The sequence below is a fragment of the Carassius gibelio genome, chromosome A17, assembly GCF_023724105.1.
Source record: "Carassius gibelio isolate Cgi1373 ecotype wild population from Czech Republic chromosome A17, carGib1.2-hapl.c, whole genome shotgun sequence".
NCBI classification, from domain to species: domain Eukaryota; kingdom Metazoa; phylum Chordata; class Actinopteri; order Cypriniformes; family Cyprinidae; genus Carassius; species Carassius gibelio.
In genome coordinates, this window is record NC_068387.1 from 6086829 (window position 1) to 6110731 (window position 23903).

General features: G+C 36.4%; 1 protein-coding gene and 1 long non-coding RNA gene across 2 annotated transcripts in view; one reads left to right on the top strand and one right to left on the bottom strand.

Annotated features, from left to right (window-relative positions):
- Nucleotides 1-2017, top strand: part of LOC128031683 (uncharacterized) — a 39434-nt gene extending 37417 nt beyond the window's left edge. Inside the window, exons 2-3 of the long non-coding RNA XR_008188131.1 lie at nucleotides 808-883; nucleotides 1885-2017. This is a non-coding gene — a long non-coding RNA (uncharacterized LOC128031683). The remainder of the gene's footprint in view (nucleotides 1-807; nucleotides 884-1884) is intronic.
- Nucleotides 1-23903, bottom strand: part of kif6 (kinesin family member 6) — a 264616-nt gene that overhangs the window by 206188 nt on the left and 34525 nt on the right. The window contains exons 7-9 of the mRNA XM_052620016.1: nucleotides 1799-2005; nucleotides 785-928; nucleotides 568-654 (exon numbers count right to left, since the gene is read on the bottom strand). Coding sequence (XP_052475976.1) covers nucleotides 568-654; nucleotides 785-928; nucleotides 1799-2005 — 438 coding nt within the window. The remainder of the gene's footprint in view (nucleotides 1-567; nucleotides 655-784; nucleotides 929-1798; nucleotides 2006-23903) is intronic.

The window sequence follows — 23903 nt, forward strand, 5'->3', positions numbered from 1 at the left end:
CATGAATTTACAGTGAAACATAATAGCACTAGCTACCATGTGCAAAATCTGGTGAAGATCTGGTGAGCCTAAGAGTACTTCGAAAAAAGTAGGTTTCTTAGTCAATTCTAAATAACTGAAAAATATTAAAAATGAACATGAAGATATGCATTCTGTAGGGCTTAACTTAAGGATTCAGGGAAAAAAAATATCTAGCCCTTAGGGTTCCAGAGTTATGAGCCAAAAGCTAAATTGCCTTATTATAGTGCTACTTAGTGTTGGATGTGTTTCTGTGTGCCTGAGCATCCTGCCAAGTTTGGGGTGTCTATGATTTTCGATCTCTAAAGGTGTAGTCACAGACAAAAATGGTCCTTTGCATACTGTCGATAGTACATTAATGAATGAAGTCACAAAGAAGTCACTGTCTGTTTGAATTTCGTGAGGAAATTTTTTAGCATATATGGAAAATTCCAGATTGAGCTGAACCATCGGGGGTGGGGGGGGGTTCCCTTTTTTATTTTTATTTTTTTATAAATTGAACAGGATATTTTTTAAAGAAATAAAGTCAGATGACAATGTCAGACTTACCAGAGCAGGATCCAGTTCTTCATTGAGCAAAGCATCATTCTTAATCAAAGCCACTCTCTGAGCAAAACGACAGGTGGATATAGACTCCTGAAAATAGAGAGAAGAGAGTGATATCCAAGAGTGATGTGAAGATTTCAAACAAATGCATTGTCTTTTGTGCACTTTTGTTTTTTATTTTATGTAAAAAATAATAATAATTTGAGGTTAAGAGATGTACACCAGTGTTCCTCTTCTCCACAGACACAGCAGCAATCATGGTGGTCATACAGTTACCACCCAAACTGTCTCTAAGCACAGAGGTCATCATGGAATTGCGGTAAGGGATGTGGGATCTATTCTTCTCCGACAGGGCTATGATGACCTAAACCAGACAGCAAATAAAGCCCACCAAATTGTGGCTTCAGTAATATGATTCAAATACAGAAGGGTAATATCAATATAAACAAAGGTTTATACAAAATTATTTAAATTAAAATTATTTGTTCAATATATTTCAAATAATATTTTTTTAGTGCACTATGGAGATTTTGGTGAAAATGAACAAAATTTTATTACTGAGCAAGTACATAATAAAAAACTGTTCAAAATGGCATTCTCGCGTTACCCCAATTCTCTATAAGCTTAAAATAATTATTATATTTTATTTTAACAGCTAGATCAGACTTGGCAGGAAATTTAATGTTTGCACTGTTTGTCCTTGAGTGTTTATACGTACAATATATTTGACAACAGAAAAGGTCTGGCTACTATGGTGGCATATATAGTACACCTATCTGTATATCGTGCTTATAGTATTTAATATCTGTAAATTATGTCCATAATACTTACCTGTATAGTTATTGTACATATTATAGACCTTTATTCTGTACTTACTGCTTATTGCACTTCTGGTTAGATGCTAACTGCATTTCGTTGCCTTGTACCTACATGTGCAGTGACAATAAAGTTGAATCTAATCTAATATAATCTAATATATGGTACTTGCTCAGAGTCAGATTACATTTGTCATATATGTGATGATCTGTACTGATATGATAATCAAAAGCAACTATGGGTAAACATAAAACATTTTTGAAAGTAACTTGGAATTCCATGTTTCAACCACATGGTTAGAGAGGGCAAAATTCCATAGTGCACATTTTAAAAAAAAATAAATAAAAAAAATACAACAAAACCCTCTGTAACAAAGAAAGTTCAATAAAACCCTCTGTAACAAAGAAAGTACTCTGACCTGCTCCAAGTAGTGCAGGGAGAGGTTAATATATTTTGCTTCTGTTAGGATCTGACCACCCACACCTGTCTTTCCCACTCTTTCAGACCCAGCCAGATCCACCAGGTGCAACTTGGAGCACCGTACCATGGCTGAACCCAGCTCTTTGCTGCACAGGTGAATGGTAAAGATGCAGTGAGACCGTGTTGAAGCCTGGTTCATGGGAGTCTACATAAAAATGGAAACATAGAAAAGAGATGACTTATGAGTCAAATGAACTGCCATTACTGAAAATAACAATAACATGGTCTATTAAAACTGAACACATACTCTACGTCTTCAGTAAGTCAAACAATTTGTACTATTCATCCCAATTCTCATATGTTAATAACAGGTATAATCTCAATTGAGGAAACTCAATATGATAAACAGCAACCAATAAAAAAAATAAAAAAATAAAAAAAATTAAGTTAAGGAAAAAAAGATCTGTACCTGACTCTATCAACATTTTCTGCCTAACCTATTATCTGCGTCAAAGCCAAACATGTTTGATTAGTGTCTCATAAACATGGTGACTTTCGAGTGGTTAATTTTTCGAAGCTAGTAATATACTGTGATGGACAGTGTGAAACATGAAATAACTCATTAGGATACACTTATTAATGAGAAAAGTAAAATATGAGAATGTTAGCTGAAGTCCTGAATCTCTTACACTAAGAGCTAGTAAAATATGTTACAAATTATCATTCTGCTGTCAAACTTCCAGGTTCTCCAAACAGCTCCTTTCATACTTCAGATCAGTGTTTACACTCTGAGAGACTGTCATGTACCAAAGCTCCTTCCAAGACCTGTTCACTCTCCTCAGATTTTGAATCACCCACACATGCATTCGCTCAGCTCGCTCACCAAGGATGCTATTAATACTCTCACACACAAACACACTATGTCCAGTGGCATATGTACTTTAAAGACAGCTTTTGTGATAAGCTGCATAATTATGACTTCAAACACATCAAAAAGTAAAATAAACAGACTCTTTTTTTTTTCTCAGCTGAACCATTTTATTTCTGATAACTCATTGAAGTAATGTTCAACAGGAGATATTTCTTGTTTAAAATCAAAATTGACCTCATAAAACTGCATGTGGGTGACTGATTTTACTGATTTTATTTTATAAAATATAGGAAAATCTTGAGGAAAGCAGTGGAGAATTAGTATTTATTGGTCATCACAACTAAACCACTCTATTCCAAGGGAAAGCTAGCACTGAAACCTATAAATAAATAAATAAATACAAATAAATACAATAGAGTAAAGATACAAACAATAAACAGTGATTTTCATTATTTTTTTTATTTTTTTCTTTTTCTTTTTTTTTAAGCAGGTCTAGCATAAGTTTTTAGGTACAGAAATTGAATTAAATAATCAAATGTGAAATAGCATTGCATATTGGGCTGTATAAATTAAAGATTATTCTTTATTAAAGTTGTAAAAGCTTTTTAAATGAAGAGCAGTGAGTGATTTCTTTGTTGTTGCTGTTCGATAAATATATAAAGACTGTCACTTTAAGAGAATGCACTGATACAGCAGGCCTACGTTCAGCCGGCTATGTCTGCTGTAGGATACTTACCAAGACGGGCATTTTGACATAATTTTTGTGTGAATTTGTCCATTTAAACACAATACTTCAGAGAGAGCTTAATATTTGTGCACGTTCTGACGTGCCGGTTTGCAAGGTTTGGGTGAGTGCATGCACACATTTTCACACTGCGCGCGAGCTCACGTCCTTTGGCTCTTAAATGTTTAAACTGACAAAGCTTAAATGAGTTTAGTTTAAATACATATTAACGTGTGCTGTTCAGGTCTCATCTGTGCGCATGAGATATCAGCACCCGGATGATGACAGAATAAATGACTGCTCATATTCCAGCATAAGGCATTCAACATTGATCAAGAGTTGAATGGTTTGTCCAGGGAATTTTTTTTTTTTCTCTCATCGCTGTTGTTGTAATGTCTGGGAATCCAGAATGCGCATCCATCAACAGAAACATATGTTAGTTGAACCCAGTTTGTTTTACGTGCTATTTATAGCAAACCATATTACAGATACTTTGTCAGATTTTATTCTTCATTTTTGTCTTTTCTCTATTATTCCACCCTTCATATTACATATACTTTTTTCTATTATTCATCCATTGTCACGTATTGATTTATTTATAATGGTGTTATACATATTATACATATAATCTATGCTATTATAAATCTATTATATCACTTATGTTATTGCACTGTTGTACTTGCTTTTTATATTATTAACTTTACTACAAGTTGTACTACATATACCTTTTAATATTACATATCACTTTTACTATATTTTTACTGTGCACTGTATCAAGTCCATAATATTTTACCACTGTTACTATAAGTTTTACTGGATCCATTAAGACTTATCAGTTAAATGTGTTATTATTTGTTGTGGAGTTTAGGCTATACAGTGCCATCAAAATAAAAATCTGACTACCAGGGTGTCACTTTTTTATTTTGTATTTGCAGGTTGTATTCAATTTTCTAAATGATGGTAAATTATTAGTGTTTAAAGATGTATTATTTCAAATTTCTTACAGTATTTCAAAGGCAGTGTTCTGACCTGAAGCACAAGAAAAACTAAAATGTTGGGGCTGAAGACAGAGAAAGGAATGAAACAACTTAATTTCTTTAAATGTACATTTAAATTACATTCCATGTATATGTCACAGTTATACTACATTAACATTAGAATTGTAAACTGAAAAAAATTAGCCAAGTGTGAGCTTTCACAATTTGTCACAAAAATTAATAATTTTCCAAACCTAACTAAATAACTGGAGGTAAAGTTATTTTTAACTGCATGTAGATCACAAACCTCTGAAATCGGTTGATAAATGTAAACTTTATTGTGTTTTTATCCAGAAAAAAATGCAGCTCCTGTGTTGGCTTCCATTTATTTTTAAGGCAGTTCTGCACTCACAAACATGGTGGACATATTGACATATCACAGCAACGGTTCAAAGCGGCCAAATAGCCGCTTTTCCACTGTCGAGCCATTGCGAGCCAGGGCTTAAAATGGGCCGTGTAGGGCTAATAGCCTCAAACATGTAGCACCGAGGCCAAAATAGCGCTGCGTTTCCACCGTCGGGCCAGAAGCTCCACTGCCCGTCACTAAAACCTGCCCTTTACACGCCTCTCGGGAACAATGTCAGGCAACCCCATAATTTCACCAACAAAGAGAAGTTATCAGAATAAGTCACTGAAATTAGCATGATGATCACAAAACGAACATGATTAAAGCAGCCATTTGTTTGCATGCTTTGTTAAATATTTAAATCCAAAAGCATCAATGTTTTACTATACTAAGTGATACAATGATCATAATGAACTAATTTATCAGGATTGAAAATTAGTCACACAGAAATAAAATGTTATGAACATAGTCTGTTATTCAGTCGAGTATTTTTCTGTTTATTTGAAGTTACAATAGCCTATATATAAATCACATTTAGAAATAATTATCATTTATATATTTTTATAAAAGCTCCTGAACAAAAACCATTATTATATTTTGATGACATATGCTACACGGTGCTAAACTCTTGAGACAAGACTTATGAAAGATAAAATATGTTACTAAATAAATACACGATTTTGATAGAGAATAAGAAGCTGACATCTGATTTCTCCAGTGGTCATATTTATCAGGTATACTGTGGTAATGCCCAGCATGCATAGTCTTTTGCATCGCTTATAAAAATTCTGCCTTGTATGTTGATTATAATCCACATTGGATCAAGTTATTTCAAGCACTGGCTGCTGACTGAAAGTGAGTTTTTAGCTCAACTTTTTGCTCTAGGAAGCACCGATGAGCACGAACAAGCCCCGGAAGTGGAAACACGACTGGCCCTGGCACGCACTAGCACGCCTGCCTTTGACCCGACAGTAGAAACGCAGTGTCTACGTATTTAAGTCTATGGTTGTTCTGCATGATTAATAAACAAACTCCAGCTAGTCAAAATGCAGCAGCTAGAGTTCTTACTAGAACCAGGAAGTACGACCATATTAGCCAGGTTCTGTCAACACTGCACTGGCTCTCTATCAAACATCGTATAGAATTTAAAATCTTTCTTATTACTTATAAAGCCCTGAATGTTTTAGCACCTCAGAATTTGAACGAAATCCCTAATAATGTAGATTTTTGTTATATGCTCTGAGTAGTATTGCACAGTAAGAAAGTTATTTTTTAAGTTATTCAGTTGACACTGAGAGGTAATATTTATAATTTATAATAACTATTTATGATTGATTATTCATATTTCCCTGATTCGTTACATCTACAATGTATCTACACCAGATGTGAGCGGCGCGACAAAGTGCGATGCAACAAAATACTATAGAACACATTATAATCAGTGAAGCTGTCTACGCTGGATGCAGCAAATCCCTGACAGTATGGCGTGGTGAGACAACTGCAGTTGTGTGATAATTCAGATGTATGTGAATTCAGGTTCTGTTGTTGCTCTGTTTTTCTGTATCCTGCGGCGTTTTGTGTGACGTCAACATGCAAATGCAGACACAATGGCTGGACTGTGTTTACATTACACTGAGATCCTTTCACAATGCGTCCTGACTACCTCTAGAACTTGGATAACATTCTGATCAGAAGAGCGTTTACATTTGTCTTTTCAATGTGTATGTGTACAACATCCGGATACAGGTTGCACGTTAATGCCAAGAGGAAATGCAGCCTTTTTTTATATTGTGTTTATCCATGCTGGTAATTTGTGTATTTGGTTTTATTCATTTAATTAACTATTTTACAGACGGTTCACTTGCCTTTATTTACATTTTAAATTTCTTAGGCTAATAGTTTTCATGTATTGTGCATTAAAGAAGTACTTAAAGTGTGCTTTAAGTAATAAATGGAAAGCAAAGTTACACTGATATAAAATATAAATTTTTTATCTGAAAAATTATCTGGGCCCGGTTTCCCGATAACGCTCACTCTTAGCACACTAAGAAGACCTCGAAAGATATATCTTACCAAAGTTGTTTATGTTTCTAAGTGTGTTCCACGAAGTGTCCCTTAGGAAGCTTCTTAGTATGCTGCCTCTTACGTCCGACGTTACAAGAGCGCTGTCCAAAGTGAGGGTGCTGAATTAGTTGGCATCGATTGCTCATGAATCGATTTTCCACTTCACGTGATGGTGCAATAAAGCGTTAAGAAAGACAACGTTCTATGCAAATGAAATATTACTCAAATTATTATAGTAACATTTATTTTAACATATTTTAAGTTATCAGTAGAATATAGACTATAAATTTAATTATCAAATGGTCAGTAATATGTTCACACCATATGTTGTGACGGTTAGACTAACCGGGTATCCCTCGCTAATCATCCACCCTCCTAATCCCGTTGTGCCACTTGTGCCGCTTCTTGACATGGGTTTAACGACTTATAAAAATTATATAATACACTTTTGTACTTTACAATCAGAATTGATTGGCAAGCAGCTGCAGTTACTCATGTTTAATGCGGTATTGATTGCAATTGGTTTATGTTTTTAATAAAAAGCAACCTATCTATAATGAACAAAGAGAGAGAGAGTTAGATACAAAATATGCAGAGGAAGCAACGTAAAAAAGGGCACCAAGCCTCTCGTCAGAGGAAGTTGAAGTTTTGCTGGACCTTGCCATGAGGTCAAATATCACACCCCTATGGTCCAATATAACCTGCACGTTTATGGCCGCGTATCCCTTTCGTGATATGTACGCCTGATCAATCACTGATGGATTGGCGATAGGGATATGTGCATTCCACCAGGATGCAATCCCCGGCATGGCGCAGAAGGGCATGGTGACAGTGTGGACGCACCTCCACACAGAGGTCTTGATTAGGCCTAGCCCTCTCCCACGACCTCGATGAATCTCTCTGTAGCAAAAAAAAAAAAAAAAAAAAAAAAGAAAGAAAAAAAAAAGTAGCGCTGGGCTTCAGGGCTTAAAGCAAAATTCCGCCACGTTTTCCTGGCAAGCCCAGGTCTGAGAAGGTCCAGCAGCTCCATAATGAGTTGTCTTGGGAGGCAAATTTTTTTTTAATATAGCCACGTCAGGAAAAATGTCAAAATGTCATAAGTTTTGCAGAATAAAAAAATTGACACGGACTAAACGACTCCGCGTTCGGCTCCGTCTTTAATTCAATACAATGACACGTTGGATCGCTGCCATAGTTGGTCGCTTACTGGACACCACCATGCTTTACCCATTTATAGATCTTAGCCATTTAGAGCCAAATTGTTTGGCAGATTTTAATTATCAAAAAATTTATTGTCAATTCGCTTTAATTACAGTATGAAAAAGCCTAGGCTAATTACCACCATATTAGTTCTGATACCACATAAAGTCAACTTCATAAATAGGCCTGTATCCATTGGGAACATAATTTATTATGAGTCTTAAAAAATAACATAAAATAATTGTTGAGCCACAACATTGTCAACATACCATAGTTTGACTTGTACTGTGCCGCGCTGATTTCTAAAGACTGCTGTACAGTAGCATCTTGAGCCCAAACAACGCTAAGAGAGAGCTTACGAATAGTCCAGACCAACCTTACGAAAGTATGACTTACAGAAGAAATACTTAGCGTATGAACGTGTCGGGAATCGTGCCATAAGATTAAGAGAGAGGTTAAAGGGGGGGTGAAATGCTATTTCATGCATACTGAGTTTTTTACACTGTTAAAGAGTTGGATTCCCATGCTATACATGGACAAAGTTTCAAAAATTAAGTTGTACGTTTGAAGGAGTATTTTTGTTCCCAAAATACTCCTTCCGGTTTGTCACAAGTTTCGGAAAGTTTTTTTCGAGTATGGCTCTGTGTGACGTTAGATGGAGCGGAATTTCCTTATATGGGTCCTAGGGCACTTCTGCCGGAAGAGCGCACGCTCCCGTATAGCGAGGCTGAGCACAGACTCACTGATCTGAGCGATTCACTGATCAGAGCAAGAGCGTCGCGAAAAGTCACAAAAGAAGTGTGTTTTTGGTTGCCAGGGCAAGACAACCCTTCACAGATTACCAAAAAAAAAAAAAAACAGCATTAAGGGACCAGTGGATGGAGTTTATTTTTACAGAGCATCAACGGAGTTGTGCAAGTGTTTGTGTTTGACTTGTGGGAGTGACTCAATCTGTTATGATATGTTGGATAATTTGAGCAATATAGGGAAAGCTGTTGATACTATTTAACAGGATATGGATGGAGGGAATGATTCCTAAGGAATGGAAAGAGTCCATAATTGTACCAATTAGGAAACCTGGTAAAGATCCTCACAACCCTAGTTGTGCCTACAGGCCTATAGCATTAACTTCTCAGGTGGGAAAGACTATAGAGAAAATGGTAAATGTTAGGTTGAAATACTGGGTGGAGTCTATGGGGCTACTGCAAAGCTACCAGAGTGGTTTTAGAAGAGGTAGATGTACAATGGACCCTGTATTATGCCTGGAAGATGTTATAAGGAGGGCTCAAGTAAATAGAGAATCAGTGGTGGCAGTTTTCTTTGATATTGAAAGAGCTTATGGCATGATGTGGACAAATGGCCTGCTAATCAGGTTGCAGCAAATGGGGATTAGGGGCAGAATGCTCCAGTGGATAAAAGTTTTTTTGTCCGATAGAAGTCTAAAGCCTCGTTCACACCAAGAATGATAACTATTAAAAGATAACTATAAAGATAACGATATTAGCATCCACACCAGCGAACGATATTGTCTGTGTATTCTAAGCGGATGCACATCTGCTGCTTTAAATTATCTAGCTCATTAAAGCAGGATTGATTCTGATTGGTTGGCTATGTTTTTATTGTTCATCAGAAGAAAAAAATCATTCTGAAAGTGATTCCAATGATATCGTTTTTCTTTGCCTTTATCGTTATGGTTGTGGTGTGGACTCCGCTATTCTTTAATACTGAGAACGATTCTTCGTCATCAGTTAGGAACCTAGGTGTGCTATTTGATCGCAATCTTTCCTTAGAAAGCCACGTTTCTAGCATTTGTAAAACTGCATTTTTCCATCTTAAAAATATATCTTTATTATGGCCTATGCTCTCAATGTCAAATGCAGAAATGTTGATCCATGCATTTATAACCTCAAGGTTAGATTATTGTAATGCTTTATTGGGTGGTTGTTCTGCATGCTTAGTAAACAAACTACAGCTAGTCCAAAATGCAGCAGCAAGAGTTCTTACTAGAACCAGGAAGTATGACCATATTAGCCCGGTCCTGTCAACACTGCACTGGCTCCCTATCAAACGTCGCTGAATGGTTTAGCACCTCAGTATTTGAATGAGCTCCTTTTACATTATAATCCTCTACGTCCGCTACGTTCTCAAAACTCAGGCAATTTGATAATACCTAGAATATCAAAATCAACTGCGGGCTGCAGATCCTTTTCCTATTTGGCGCCTAAACTCTGGAATAACCTACCTAACAGGGAGGCAGACACACTCTTGCAGTTTAAATCTAGATAAAAGACCCATCTCTTTATCCTGGCTTACATATAACATACTAATATGCTTTTAATATTCAAATTTGTTAAAGGACTTTAAGGCTGCATTAACCCTCTGGAGTCGATTAACACGGATAAGCGTTTTGAGTCATTTTCTCCTGATAACCCCGAAAAGAACTTAAATTAAATTACACTCTCAGTTTTTATCGTACAGATAAGAGCAATACATCAATCGAATCTGTAAAGGGTCTACTTTTTTTTTGGATACAGACATAATAACAAAAAAACTTAGCCTTTGTCTGTGCTGATCTTCATTTACAAACACGTCATTAAAATGAACTGTAACTCCGTGAATACTCAACGAAGAGACGTGAGAGATATCTATAGAAAGCTTGACATGTCTATTTTTAAACTAAACAAGTGCTGCCAAAAACAGATATTCTGTGATAAAGTAATCCATATGAAAACAACGCAATGTCCGTTTTTCACGTCTCCCTTCATTATATCTAATGTGACCACGCCCCCACGCTGAACGCGCTATTCAGATTCAAACTGAAGCGTGCGGCTTGAATGCGCCCATAACAGAACAAAACGCAGCCAGACTGTTCTTCAAGTTTTTTATTTTACTGTTTGCTTCGCGATGAGAGGAATAAGACATAAATCACCAGAAAAAGATGCAATGTCGTTGAGGATTTTAGAAATGGATTTCCTCAGAAAAAAAAAAAAAGAAGGAAGCACTTTATTCAGCAGAGATCATATACATGAGTAAGTCTCTTTTTATTTATTTATATATTTGTACTAGTTTTCACATAATGTGTAAAAATTTTACTAGTTAGACTTTTTCCAAAGACTTTTTCCAAACTATAATTCCTGACTAAATGTATAATCAAGTGAAACATTATGAAGTTTCAATAACAATATACAATACTATACCATTCAAAAGCTTGATGTAAATAATATAAATGTAACAAATAGATAACTGTAACAAATGTAAATGTAACAAAAAACAATTTATTCCCCCTAAAAACCTGAAAAATATTATCAGCTCTTTTCAACATTAATAATAATGATAATAATAATAACAATAAATGTTTTTTTGTAGAAAATAAGATTGTTAAAAGGATTTCTGAAGCATTGTGTGACTGGAGTAATGATGCCAAAAACTTAGTTTGAAAGTCAGCTTTGATTGTTCTAATAAACTGTTTAACTGCTCTCCCAAGTGGATATTAAATTATGTTGTGGGATCATTAAATATATTGTTAATAAACTACAAACATAAAATTATATACATTTATTTTGTTCTCACATTCTTTCTTGTAACTCTTCCCTCTCAGTGACACAGCTGACTGAGGCTCATTATGCAGCTCATTATGCGGGCCTTTGTGTTTACACGCATATGACCTTTTACCAACTAAAAGTGTCTTAGAAAATTTAAATCAATATATTGTTTTCTGTGAGGTAGTAAACAAGATAGTTTTCACATAATTTAGAAAGAAAAAATCTAGGCTACCAGCTCCAGTCCTCAAAAATCCGGGAAACCAATGTTCTGTATGTTTTGTATGGCCTTAATTCAAGTGATTTAACATTTTTAGTTTTTCCCTAACCATGCATAATTTTTTTTTCTCAAAAATACAATCATGTACATGCATGCATTTCACATATTATTATAGCCCGGTTTGTGCTGATTACAGTGAGATTAGACTTTACCCATTTAGATATTTATAAGAAACAAGATATTTAAAAAGAAAGCACAAATGTCAGGGCATGACAAAACTTCTCCAGGCCCCAAAAATACCCTTAGACTCCAGAGGGTTAATTAAGTAAACCGGAACCCGGGAACACTTCCCATAACACCCTATGTACTTGCTACATCATTAGAAGAATGGCATCTACGCTAATAATTGTCCGTTTCTCTCTTATTCCGAGGTCACCGTAGCCAGCAGATCCAGTCTGTATCCAGATCAGAGGGTCACTGCAGTCACCCGGATCCAGTATGTATCCAGACCAGATGGTGGATCAGCACCTAGAAAGGACCTCTACTGCCCTGAAAGACAGCAGAGACCAGGACATCTAGAGTCCCAGATACAGATCCCCTGTAAAGACCTTGTCTCAGAGGACCACCAGGACAAGACCACAGGAAACAGATGATTCTTCTGCACAATCTGACTTTCAAGACACCAGCCACCATAGTCAAATGTTTACCAGGAGCCAGAGCGCCTGACATCTTGGCAAACTTAAAAGTGCTGGCTAATGCTAAACGTAAATACAGTAGGATTGTTATTCATGCCGGCGCAAATGATGTTCGACTTCGCCAGTAGGAGATCACTAAAAATAACTTTAAAGAGGTGTGTGAACTTGCAAGCACGATGTCAGACACTGTAATATGCTCTGGTCCCCTCCCTGCTTACCGTGGAGACGAGATGCATAGCAGATTGTCATCACTCAATGGCTGGATGTCTAAGTGGTTCCCACAGAATAACATAGGTTTCATAGACAATTGGACGAGCTTTTGGGGCAGACCTGACCTGTTGAAAAGAGATGGTCTTCATCCCTCTTGGGATGGCGCCACTCTTCTCTCTAGAAATATGGCAAATACAGAAGCAATATGGACAAACAAATGATAAAGCTTGGCTTATTGAATATCAGATCCCTTTCTACGAAAACACTTTTTGTAAATAATATGATCACTGATCATAATATAGATGTACTCTGTTTGACAGAAACCTGGCTAAAACCTGATGATTACATTATTTTAAATGAGTCCACCCCCCAAGATTACTGTTACAAACATGAGCCGCATCTAAAAGGCAAAGGTGGAGGTTTTGCTTCAACTTATAACAACATTTTCAGCATTTCTCAGAAAGCAGGCTTCAAGTATAACTCATCTGAAGTAATGGTGCTTCATTTAACATTATCCAGAGAAACAAATGTTAATGATAAATCCTCTGTTATGTTTGTACTGGCTTGTACAGGCCACCAGGGCACCATACAGACTTTATTAAAGAGTTTGCTGATTTTACATCCGAGTTAGTTCTGTTAGAACTAGATTTTAATATCCATGTTGATAATGAAAAAGATGCATTGTGATCAGCATTTATAGACATTCTGAACTCTATTGGTGTTAGACAACACGTTTCAGGACCTACTCACTGTCGAAATCATACTCTAGATTTAATACTGTCACATGGAATTGATGTTGATATTGTTGAAATTATTCAGCCAAGTGATGATATCTCAGATCATTATTTAGTTCTGTGCAAACTTCATATAGCCAAAATTGTAAATTCTACTTCTTGTTACAAGTTGTTTTAAGTTATCTTCCTGATGTATCCAAATTCCTTAGCATATCCAAAACCTCAGAACAACTTGATGATGTAACAGAAACTATGGACTCTCTCTTTTCTAGCACTTTAAATAAAGTTGCTCCTTTACGCTTAAGGAAGATTAAGGAAAAGAGTTTGACACCATGGTATAATGAGCATACTCGCACCCTAAAGACAGCAGTCCGAAAAATGGAGGGCAGCTGGAGGAAAACAAAACTAGAGGTATTTCGTATTGCTTGGCGGGAAAGTAACCTATCCTACAGAAAAGCATTAAAAACTGCTACATCCAATTACTTTTCTTCTCTTTTAGAAGAAACCAAACATAACCCCAGGTATTTATTCAATACAGTGGCTAAATTAACGAAAAATAAAGCCTCAACAAGTGTTGACATTTCCCAACACCACAGCAGCAATGACTTTATGAACTACTTTACTTCTAAAATCGATACTATTAGAGATAAAATTGCAACCATTCAGCCGTCAACTACAGTATCACATCAGACAGTGCACTATAGACCCCCTGAGGAACAGTTCCACTCATTCTCTACTATAGGAGAGGAAGAATTGTATAAACTTGTTAAATCATCTAAACCAACAACATGTATGTTAGACCCTATACCATCTAAGCTCATAAAAGAGGTGCTTCCAGAAGTCATAGATCCTCTTCTGACTATTATTAATTCCTCATTGTCATAAGGATATGTCCCCAAAACCTTCAAACTGGCTGTTATTAAGCCTCTCATAAAAAAACACAACTTGACCCCAAATAACTAGTTAATTATAGACCAATCTCGAATCTCCCTTTTCTGTCCAAGATACTAGAAAAGGTGGTATTGTCACAATTATATTCCTTCTTAGAGAAAAATGGTATATGTGAAGATTTCCAGTCAGGATTTAGACCGTATCATAGTACTGAGACTGCTCTCCTTATAGTTACAAATGATCTGCTCTTATCATCTGACAAATTAGTTTTATTGGATCTTAGTGCTGCATTTGACACAATTGACCACAACATTCTTTTGCATAGACTTGAACACTTTGTTAGCATCAGTGGAAGTGCATTAGCATGGTTTAAATCATACTTATATGACCGCTATCAGTTCGTAGCAGTGAATGAAGATGTATCATTACATCTTGGGAGATATTATCAGGAAACATGGTGTTAGCTTTCACTGTTATGCTGATGATACTCAGCTCTATATTTCTTCACGGCCCGGTGAAACACACTAATTTGAAAAACTAATGGAATGCATAGTCGATATAAAAAAAACTGGATGACGAGTAATTTCGTACTGCTAAATTCTGAAAAAAAAAACAGAGGTGTTAATTATAGGACCTAAAAACCAAGCTTGTAATAACCTAGAACACTGTCTAAGACTTGATGGTTGCTCAATTCTTCGTCATCAGTTAGGAACCTAGGTGTGGTATTTGATCGCAATCTTTCCTTAGAAAGCCATGTTTCTAGCATTTGTAAAACTGCATTTTTCCATCTCAAAAATATATCTAAATTACGGCCTAATTTAGGCCTTAATCCATGCATTTATGACCTCAAGGTTAGATTATTGTAATGCTTTATTGGGTGGTTGTTCTGCACGCTTAGTAAACAAACTACAGCTAGTCTGGTATCCAGACCAGATGGTGGATCAGCACCTAGAAAGGACCTCTACAGCCCTGAAAGACAGCGGAGACCAGGACAACTAAAGCCCCAGAAACAGATCCCCTGTAAAGACCTTGTCTCAGAGGAGCACCAGGACAAGACCACAGGAAACAAATTATTCTTCTGCATAATCTGACTTTGCTGCAACCTGGAATTAAACTACTGGTTTTGTCTGGTCAGAGGAGAACTAGACCCCCAACTGAGCCTGGTTTATCCCAAGGTTTTTTTCTCCATTCTGTCACCGATGGAGTTTTGGTTCCCTGCCGCTTAGTTGGGGTCACTTCATCTACAGCGATATCATTGACTTGATTGCAAATAAATGCACAGACACTATTTAACTGAACAGAGATGACATCACTGAATTCAATGATGAACTGCCTTAACTATCATTTTGCATTATTGAGACACTGTTTTCCAAATGAATGTTGTTCAGTGCTTTGACGCTAGGGATGGGCATTTTGGGAAATTTCTCACTTCGATCATCGATAGGTTTCAAAAACGATTAATCTATTAATTGGGGGTGGGGCTTATGCGGGGGGGCAGGGCATGGCCTTAATGTATATAATGGGGAAAAAAATCTGAAGATTGTTATGAAAATGAAAAATAAATTAAAATTAAAATCTGACATGAAAATCTGTCTATGAAAACATGAACACATGATTAGGACAGGTTAGATTATGATTATGATGAAGCAATGTTATTAATAAAGGAGCAAGAAATATCTGCATGAGGTGAAGAGTACACCAATAAACGGAAGCTTATTCTATGACACATCCTATGATAAATCAGATAACTGAGATACAGACGTAACATTACAACTTGTATCAGCACAATAGAATGCTAAGTTATGCGTTAGACAGCGAGAGAGAGAGAGAGAGAGAGAGAGAGAGAGAGACTTTTTGACTTTAACAATCACTTTAAGACAAAAGTTAAAAAAAAAATTACAAAAGCCCTTCCTTTTCCTTCTTCTATTCTAAAACATTTATACAGACAATAAAGCTTCACAAATTCACAATAAGGCTTCACAAAAAAAATAAAAAATAAAATAAAAAAAATAATGAAAAAATTAAATTTCCGTCATAATCAACATCACAAATACATTGGTTCACACCCCATTTATATTTAAACGTTTCAATGTCATTAACCAATTTGTAATAAGTGTACTCAATTTTTTATCGTGACCTTATTAACCCACTTAAGACAGACTCAACATCACAAGACTCATTACCATTCATTTTTTCTTTTCGTGACACCCATATAGCCATTTTAGCTTGTCCACATAAAAAGTTCATTAAGACATGGGCCTCTTTTTTACTCTTCTTATACTTCGGACCATATATGAAAACCATAGGTGAGAAAACTTCTCCCAAGTTTGACACCACCCTTCTATTATTGGAACCAACTGTTGTAATCTAGTACAGTCTAAAAATAAATGAAAAACAGTTTCTGGTATCCCACAGAAAGGACATCCCTCCCTCACCTGTGGATCAAGACGTGCTCTGTGTCTGTTTGTAGCTATTATACCATGCACTAACCTCCACTGAAGATCTCCAGTTCGTTTTTCAATAGGAGGTTTGTACAAGGTCCTCCAGCTGCCCTTGGGGGAAGCACCTACTCCAAACACTTCTTGCCATTTAGACTCTTTTAACCTCATAAGAGCCTGAAAATGCAGTGTCTTGACACACAATGTGTACAATGATTTTTTATCAGTTTTACTGAAAAGTCCCAACTGAGGTGTCTTAAAAGTTAATAGTCCACCCTCAGTTTCTTCCCAGCTTCCAGTCTCAGCTGCAATGTTTACTTCTGGGAAATCACATATATTCAGTTCTCCATTATACGTTTCTAAGGAGAGTCTGTAACTCTGAGGCAAAAACTCAACTATCCGAGTCAAAATTCTCTTTGCCACTCTAATAGATGTTATGTCCATTTTTTCAGCAAAAATCTCAGCTGATATCCATTCACCTTCAGGTATTAAGTGTCCAATTTTAGTAATTTTTGCTGCCCACAGACTTTTCCTGAGTGATAGGTCTCTAAAAATGTCCAGATTCAATGCAGAGTTAAAAAGCAAAGGTTCTTCTTTCTGCCACAAACTTTGTGCATTGCTTGACTCCCGAGAAAACTTAAAAAGTGTCCATGCTTTTAGGAGTGATCTGTAAAACGATGTTAATCTCGCAAGATCCAACATATTTATGTCCATCAGGAACAAATGGCGATCTAGTTCCATGTTCCCTGCTTTCCTCAATAGGGTGCACGCTATCCCAGCCCAGCTCACATCCTTCCCATAGAGGAGTCTCTGGGCCACTTGAAGCCTGAAAGTCTTTAGTCTGGATCTGATGTCCACTAGGCCTTGTCCTCCTTCCTGTCTGGGCAGAGACAACACTGGAGCCTTCAGCCAATGCTGTCCCGACCAGAAAAAATCCACCAGACATTTCTGAATTTGTCTCACAAGTTCTTCTGGAGGTTCAAGGATCACCATTCTGTGCCAAAGGGAAGAGGCTACAAGGTTGTTACATATCAGCACCCTTCCCCTGTAGGACAGCTGGGGCAGCAACCATTTCCAATGAGACAACCGCGCACATACTTTCTCCAACAGGCCCTCCCAATTTTGCTTTCTATATTCAATTGTCCCCCAAAATTTTCCAAATATTTAAAACCTTTTTAAAAGTTAATCTGTAACCCTGTTAAATCTTTCCTTAATTTACATAACAGCGGTTCTATAATTATACTATAAAGTTGGCCCGAAAGGGGACAGCCCTGTCTAATTCCCCTCTGTACTTTCACAAGGGTGCTTATTCACAAGGGTGATTTTCACAAGGGTGATTTTTATCATACATGTGGCTTCAGTGTACAATAACCGTATCATTGAAATAAAATTATCACCAAAACCAAAGGCCTTTAAAGCATCAAAGAGAAAAACGTGATCCACCCGATCAAAAGCTTTCTCTTGGTCTAATGATAAAAATCCCATTTCAATCTTGTTATCAAAAGCATAGTCATACACGTCTCTCACTAAATGTAGATTATCTACAATAGATCTATATTTTATGCAGTAAGATTGATCTTCATTTATGCAGTACATTACTTACTCTTGTAGCCAAACATTTGGAAATGATTTTATAATCCGAACACAAAACTGCCACAGGCCTCCAGTTCTTTAAGAGTGTCAGATCTCCCTTCTTGGGGAGTAGTGTGAGCACTGCACGCTGAAAGCTCTTCGGAAGAATTCTTTCAGTGACACTTTTTTGCAGAACTTCAAAGTAATCTTAACCAATAACATGCCAGAAAGCCTTATAAAAATCAGCAGACAGTCCATCTATCCCGGGTGCACGTCCTACAGAGAGTCCCATAACAGCAGCCATGACTTCATACGTGAGTTCGGTCTCTAAAAAAACTTTATGCTTCGGGGTTAAAACCGGAAGGTCAGAAAGCAGTTATTTCCTACATTGTTCTTCTGATTCCTCAGAGGTGTATAAACTTGAATAGAAAGCCACAGCAATTTTTCGCATCTCTGTTTGATCAGAAATATCTTGACCATTACAGTCTTTTAAACAGTACATCAATTTTTCTTGCCCTTTTTTACGCTCTAGATTTAAAAAAAAAGAAGTAGGAGCGTCCATATCTCTTATTGTAACAAAACGACTCCTTAAAAGACCACCCTTCACTCTTTCATTTAAAATTGAGCTCAACAGGTTATTCTTTTCAGTCCACATATCTTTCAGGTTTACAGAGTCATTTATAATCATACTTTGCTCAACACCAATAATTTATTTTTCAAGAAATTTCAAAGACTTCTTTATACAACATGAAGAATATGAGAAATATTGTGGTAGCACTTTATTTTACAGTCCTGTTCCTCATGTACATACTATGTACTTATTATAGTAATTACAATAACTATGTAATAACTACGTACTAACCCTGAACCTACCCCTAAACCTAACCCTATCCCATGTAGTTACCTTGTATTACCAGAACTTTCTCAAATAAATACACTTTAGGTACACTATAAGTTCATGTTAATACACGTACTGTAAAATAAAGTGCAACCAATATTGTTGACAAAAATTCCTTATTTGTACCTTCCCGATTTCCCACCATTGAATGCAATTTTCATAACAATTCTTCTCATTCTTCCAAGACTCCCAAAATGACTTAAAATTGTCCAAAAAAGTACACTCAATAGTGACAAATTTATGATCAGACATTGAAGTGGGAAAAATAGTTGCATTTGTAACTCTATTCCTCATGTTACGTGACGTATAAAGTCAATCCAACCGTGCAGCAGAAACCGTCTCATTTTTAATCACATTGGCTTAGCACAATGCACTCCTTAAATGAGGTTCCTCACCATTCCTGTCCTTTGTAAAATCCAATGTACAATTGAAATTTGATTTAAGATAATGAGATCTCCTTCATGTTGTTGTCTTAAAAAAAACTCTAATTTATTGAACAATTGTATTCTCTCTGCACCTATATTTGGAGCATAAATATTCACAAAAAGAAAAATTAGATTACTAATTTCTGCCCTAACAATCAGCAATCTCCCTGGAACAACTTCATTTCTTGACAAGATTTTTACTTTAACCATAGGAGGAAAAAGTACTGCCACTCCAGCACTCAAATTGGATCCATGACTCAAAACTTTCTCTCCTTCCCACCATAGGCCCCATTCAGCCTCATTACTTTGATCACTGTGAGTCTCCTGTAACAAGACCACACCTATATCTTTCAAACGCATAATCTCTGAAAGTAACCTATTCTTTCTCCCATCTCTCATCCCATTAACATTCAGAGATCCCACCCGCAAGACATCCATGAGAAAGAGAGAGAGAAAAAAGGAAAAAATACAGAGAAAAATAGATTTAGCAGTTCTCATTATTATTGCGTTTTGCCTTCCCCCTTGTTATAAGTTCCTTCCCTGTTTGTTTTCCTTGTCTAATAACAGTTATGTGCTTTTTTAACCGAAACCTCTTTTGCTGTGAAAGTTCTTCAACGCTATATGTTTTCCTCGCCCATACAACAGAGGCAATAAACTTTTCAAGATCTGGGAAAAAAATCACTGACTTCTACACCTGTTTTTCCTTTTGTTTCATCTAAAAAAGAATTGATCTGTTCAAGAGTATACATATCTTTTTCAGCCACTTTTGCCATATCAGATATATCGGACCACTGCTCTTCATTTCTCAAACTAGCATCAGTACATTGTGACATTTCATCTAACTCATCAGTCATATTTTCTTCAGCAACACCTACTGGTATTTCTTTGACATTGTACAATTCTTCATCACCTCCCTGACCTTCACTGTCATCATTTACATCAGTTATATTCTCAGCAACGCAAACCAGCTTCTCCATACCACCAGTATTTAAATGAACATCACTCACCTCTTCTGAGGCTTCTTTCACCTGTGTCTCCGTTCTCTGTTCTGTGCATAGACAGTAAAAGAAATGGACACAGCGACCCCATTGGAACTCAATTGAGACAAATGAAGCCCAGTTTTAGCGTTTTTTAGCACTTCCGTTTCTGCCGCGCAGACTCAAACGAAGCTTGACGACGTCAGCAACCTGTCTGACAGATGTAAATCTTCTAAGTGGCTGTGCGTGAAAACTGCCATCGTTAATCTTGCAGAGACGGCGAGCTTGAGCGGGGAGTTCTTTGGCGTGAATGAGCAGGAGTAAGTATTCTGATTAATTATTTTGTATAGTATTTTAAAATGTAACGCCTGTACGCCATATTAAGTTAATTGCCTGCGAGCTTCTCCACCTGTCTGTACGGTAATGCGACAGAGAGCCGAGTGGTTATGACGCAATCGTTAGCCTATTTTTTACAAAAACTGTTTATACGGGGCCATAATGTAACATAAAAGGTAATGGAGCCCTTTATACATTGTCGTGTATCTTTAGAAATAAATAATGGACAAACGGAGTCTTTAAATGCCTCAGATGTAAAGTTATTCGCTGTCAAAGTGACGGCAAAATGAATGGGAGTCAATGGGAATGCTAACGCAAGTGAAGTTCTGCTAAAAGATGGCAGCCCCCACCCGACTTCAACTTCCGGTCGAGTTCCTTGCCCCTTGGTTCTGTGTCCTGCTGACATTGTTCCGCATTATTAACATCTCCACGCGATGTAGATGACCTCTGATCGTCTTTATGTGGGCATGTAAAACGTTTGTGCCCCAGAACACCGCAGTCAAAGCACTTTAGATTTTCAGTGCTTGCATAAACCATGTACGAGTTCTCTCCTTGATTAACTCGGAAGGAAACTTTTAAAGTACGCTCCAGTGAAGTCAGAAACATTAAAACTTGGCGGCGAAAAGACGTGACGTGCTTAAGCGCGATGTTTTTACAGCCTAAAGGAATCATTCTCACTGGACTTGCTATTTTTCCGAATCTCAACAACTCTTTCGTTATGACATCATTACTAATAAAAGGTGGGACATTCGAAATCGTTATTTTTGTTGCTGGAGCGGATAGTGGGTTAATCGGGACAAACATTTCCTTTACCCATATTCCGCTCACAGTCAGCTGATTTATTAGCGTTTCAGATCTAAAAAAAACCACAACCGCTTTGTTCATGCGTGAAGCTGAAACTATATTTTCAAAACCTACTTTTTCCCCAACAACTACAAGTAGTTCCTCTATTGTCACACCGGCCTCTGGTACACACCTGCACCCATTTCGGAGTGATAGATTAGGTGACGTTTGCACAGGAATTGACGCCATCCCGGCGTCTACAATTCCACGGGCACACGATGAAAAACTTTTTAAGTAAAAAGTAAAGAGGGGAAAGGCAAAAAAAACAAAAAAGAAAAGAAAGAAAAGAAAGACGAAAAGAAAAGAAACATATAAGCTTAAGATAAATTAAGGCTTTTCACCAACACTCTCAGAGCCCCAATCAGTCTCCACTCCGACACCCCCAACAGTCACACCGAAAGTGAGAGAGAGAGAGAGAGAGAGCGCGAGCTCCCTCTGATGCGTTTTAATGACAGCGCGATAAAAGATGGGCAAGGACAGATTTTACTATAGATTCCTATAAAGCTCTCATTATAAATGTATAGCAGATTTGTGCTATATTTTCATCTAGGTTATTAAGTGTAATAGTTGTAATTAAGTTTTATTTTTAAGTTAAGTTTTATTTTCCATAAACCACCTGCGCGTTTTCGAAGAAGAATTGTATTATGCCCACAAATATGACGAAAAAAAAGCTCGGCTGCATTATTATAACATCAATAATAAAATAATAACAATAATAATAGAAAAATAAAACATTTAAGAGCAATATCATTATCGGGCATTGCTTATATGAGCATGAAACTAATCGCTGATATGCAGCGATTTCAGCATAATTGTTCATGTTAATTAATCAGACACTATGTCTTGCAACTTTTATCTGAAAAAAATTCGCCGATGCAGATGTGAACTTGTAAGTGTAACTCGGATTTACATTATTATTTAACAGCATGGAAATCACTGATTATTGCTTAATCATTGAATACGATTTAAAATATAGATAAAAACTATGACAAACAAATAATTTTGATTTCGTCATCTCTACGAATATGTTAATGTAATTAGGCTACAAATATATCTAGTGCATTTTTATTTTATAAAGACCATTTCATTATTTGACTTAAAAATTAACACAGAAAGATACTTTTACTTTTTTTTAGCTTCTTTATTCAACTGCATTTTTTTTTAAACAAAACATTGTCTTCCAGTATAACTTTAGCAGCATATTTTGATCCAGCGGTGAAACGTAGTTTTTAAAAGATAAAGAAAAAAGTTCACCAAGTTTAACCAAACAACTATTATAAGGTATAAAACAGACCAAATAGACTAGATATTTTAACTATGGCTAAAACTTAAAACTAAAATAATAATTATAAAAAAAAAAAAAAGGATATTATATTTACCACAACCGGTGAAACATTCAAATGTCTATTCAAAAAGATAAGTCGGTCTACGTGCTGAGATGAGAGCCGAGTGCGCAGCCTGTTCACATTTAGAGGAATAAATTCGCTCCGCTGGAACAGATGTTGCAGGAACAATGTAAAGGTTATGTAATCGTTTACATGATCGATCATCGCTGTCGCGGTCGAGTACTCGAGTACTCGATGACTGTAGCACATCCCTATTTGACACAATGTATTTTTTTGTTTAAAGCACTATATATAAATAAAGGTGATTTGAGTAGTGCTTTAAAAGTGTCTTCAATTTATTTGGGTGCTCCAGATATGGGGTTTCTCTTTCCATTTATTTTCAAGACTAATTTCTAGTGTTTAAATTTAAGTATTTGATCCTGGGTTATGATGCTTTATTATGGTTACTTGGGCTTATTCTTGACCTACTTGTGCTTGTGTTTAAGGTTTTTTACCTGCTTTTGGCCATGACAACTTTCAAATAAAAGAAAGAAAATAAATAATTCCTGGTCACTGAGTAAAATCCAGTCCAAACCTTAAGAAGCAAGCATACCCTTTCAAGTGGGGGAAACTGCAGGGTTGAACTTCACTAGACTGAGGGCACTTGATATAAAGGTTAACAGTTAATCAATTAATTGATCATTAATTTAAATGACATTGATCATGGAAATGATTGAAAATATATATCCCTAATTCTT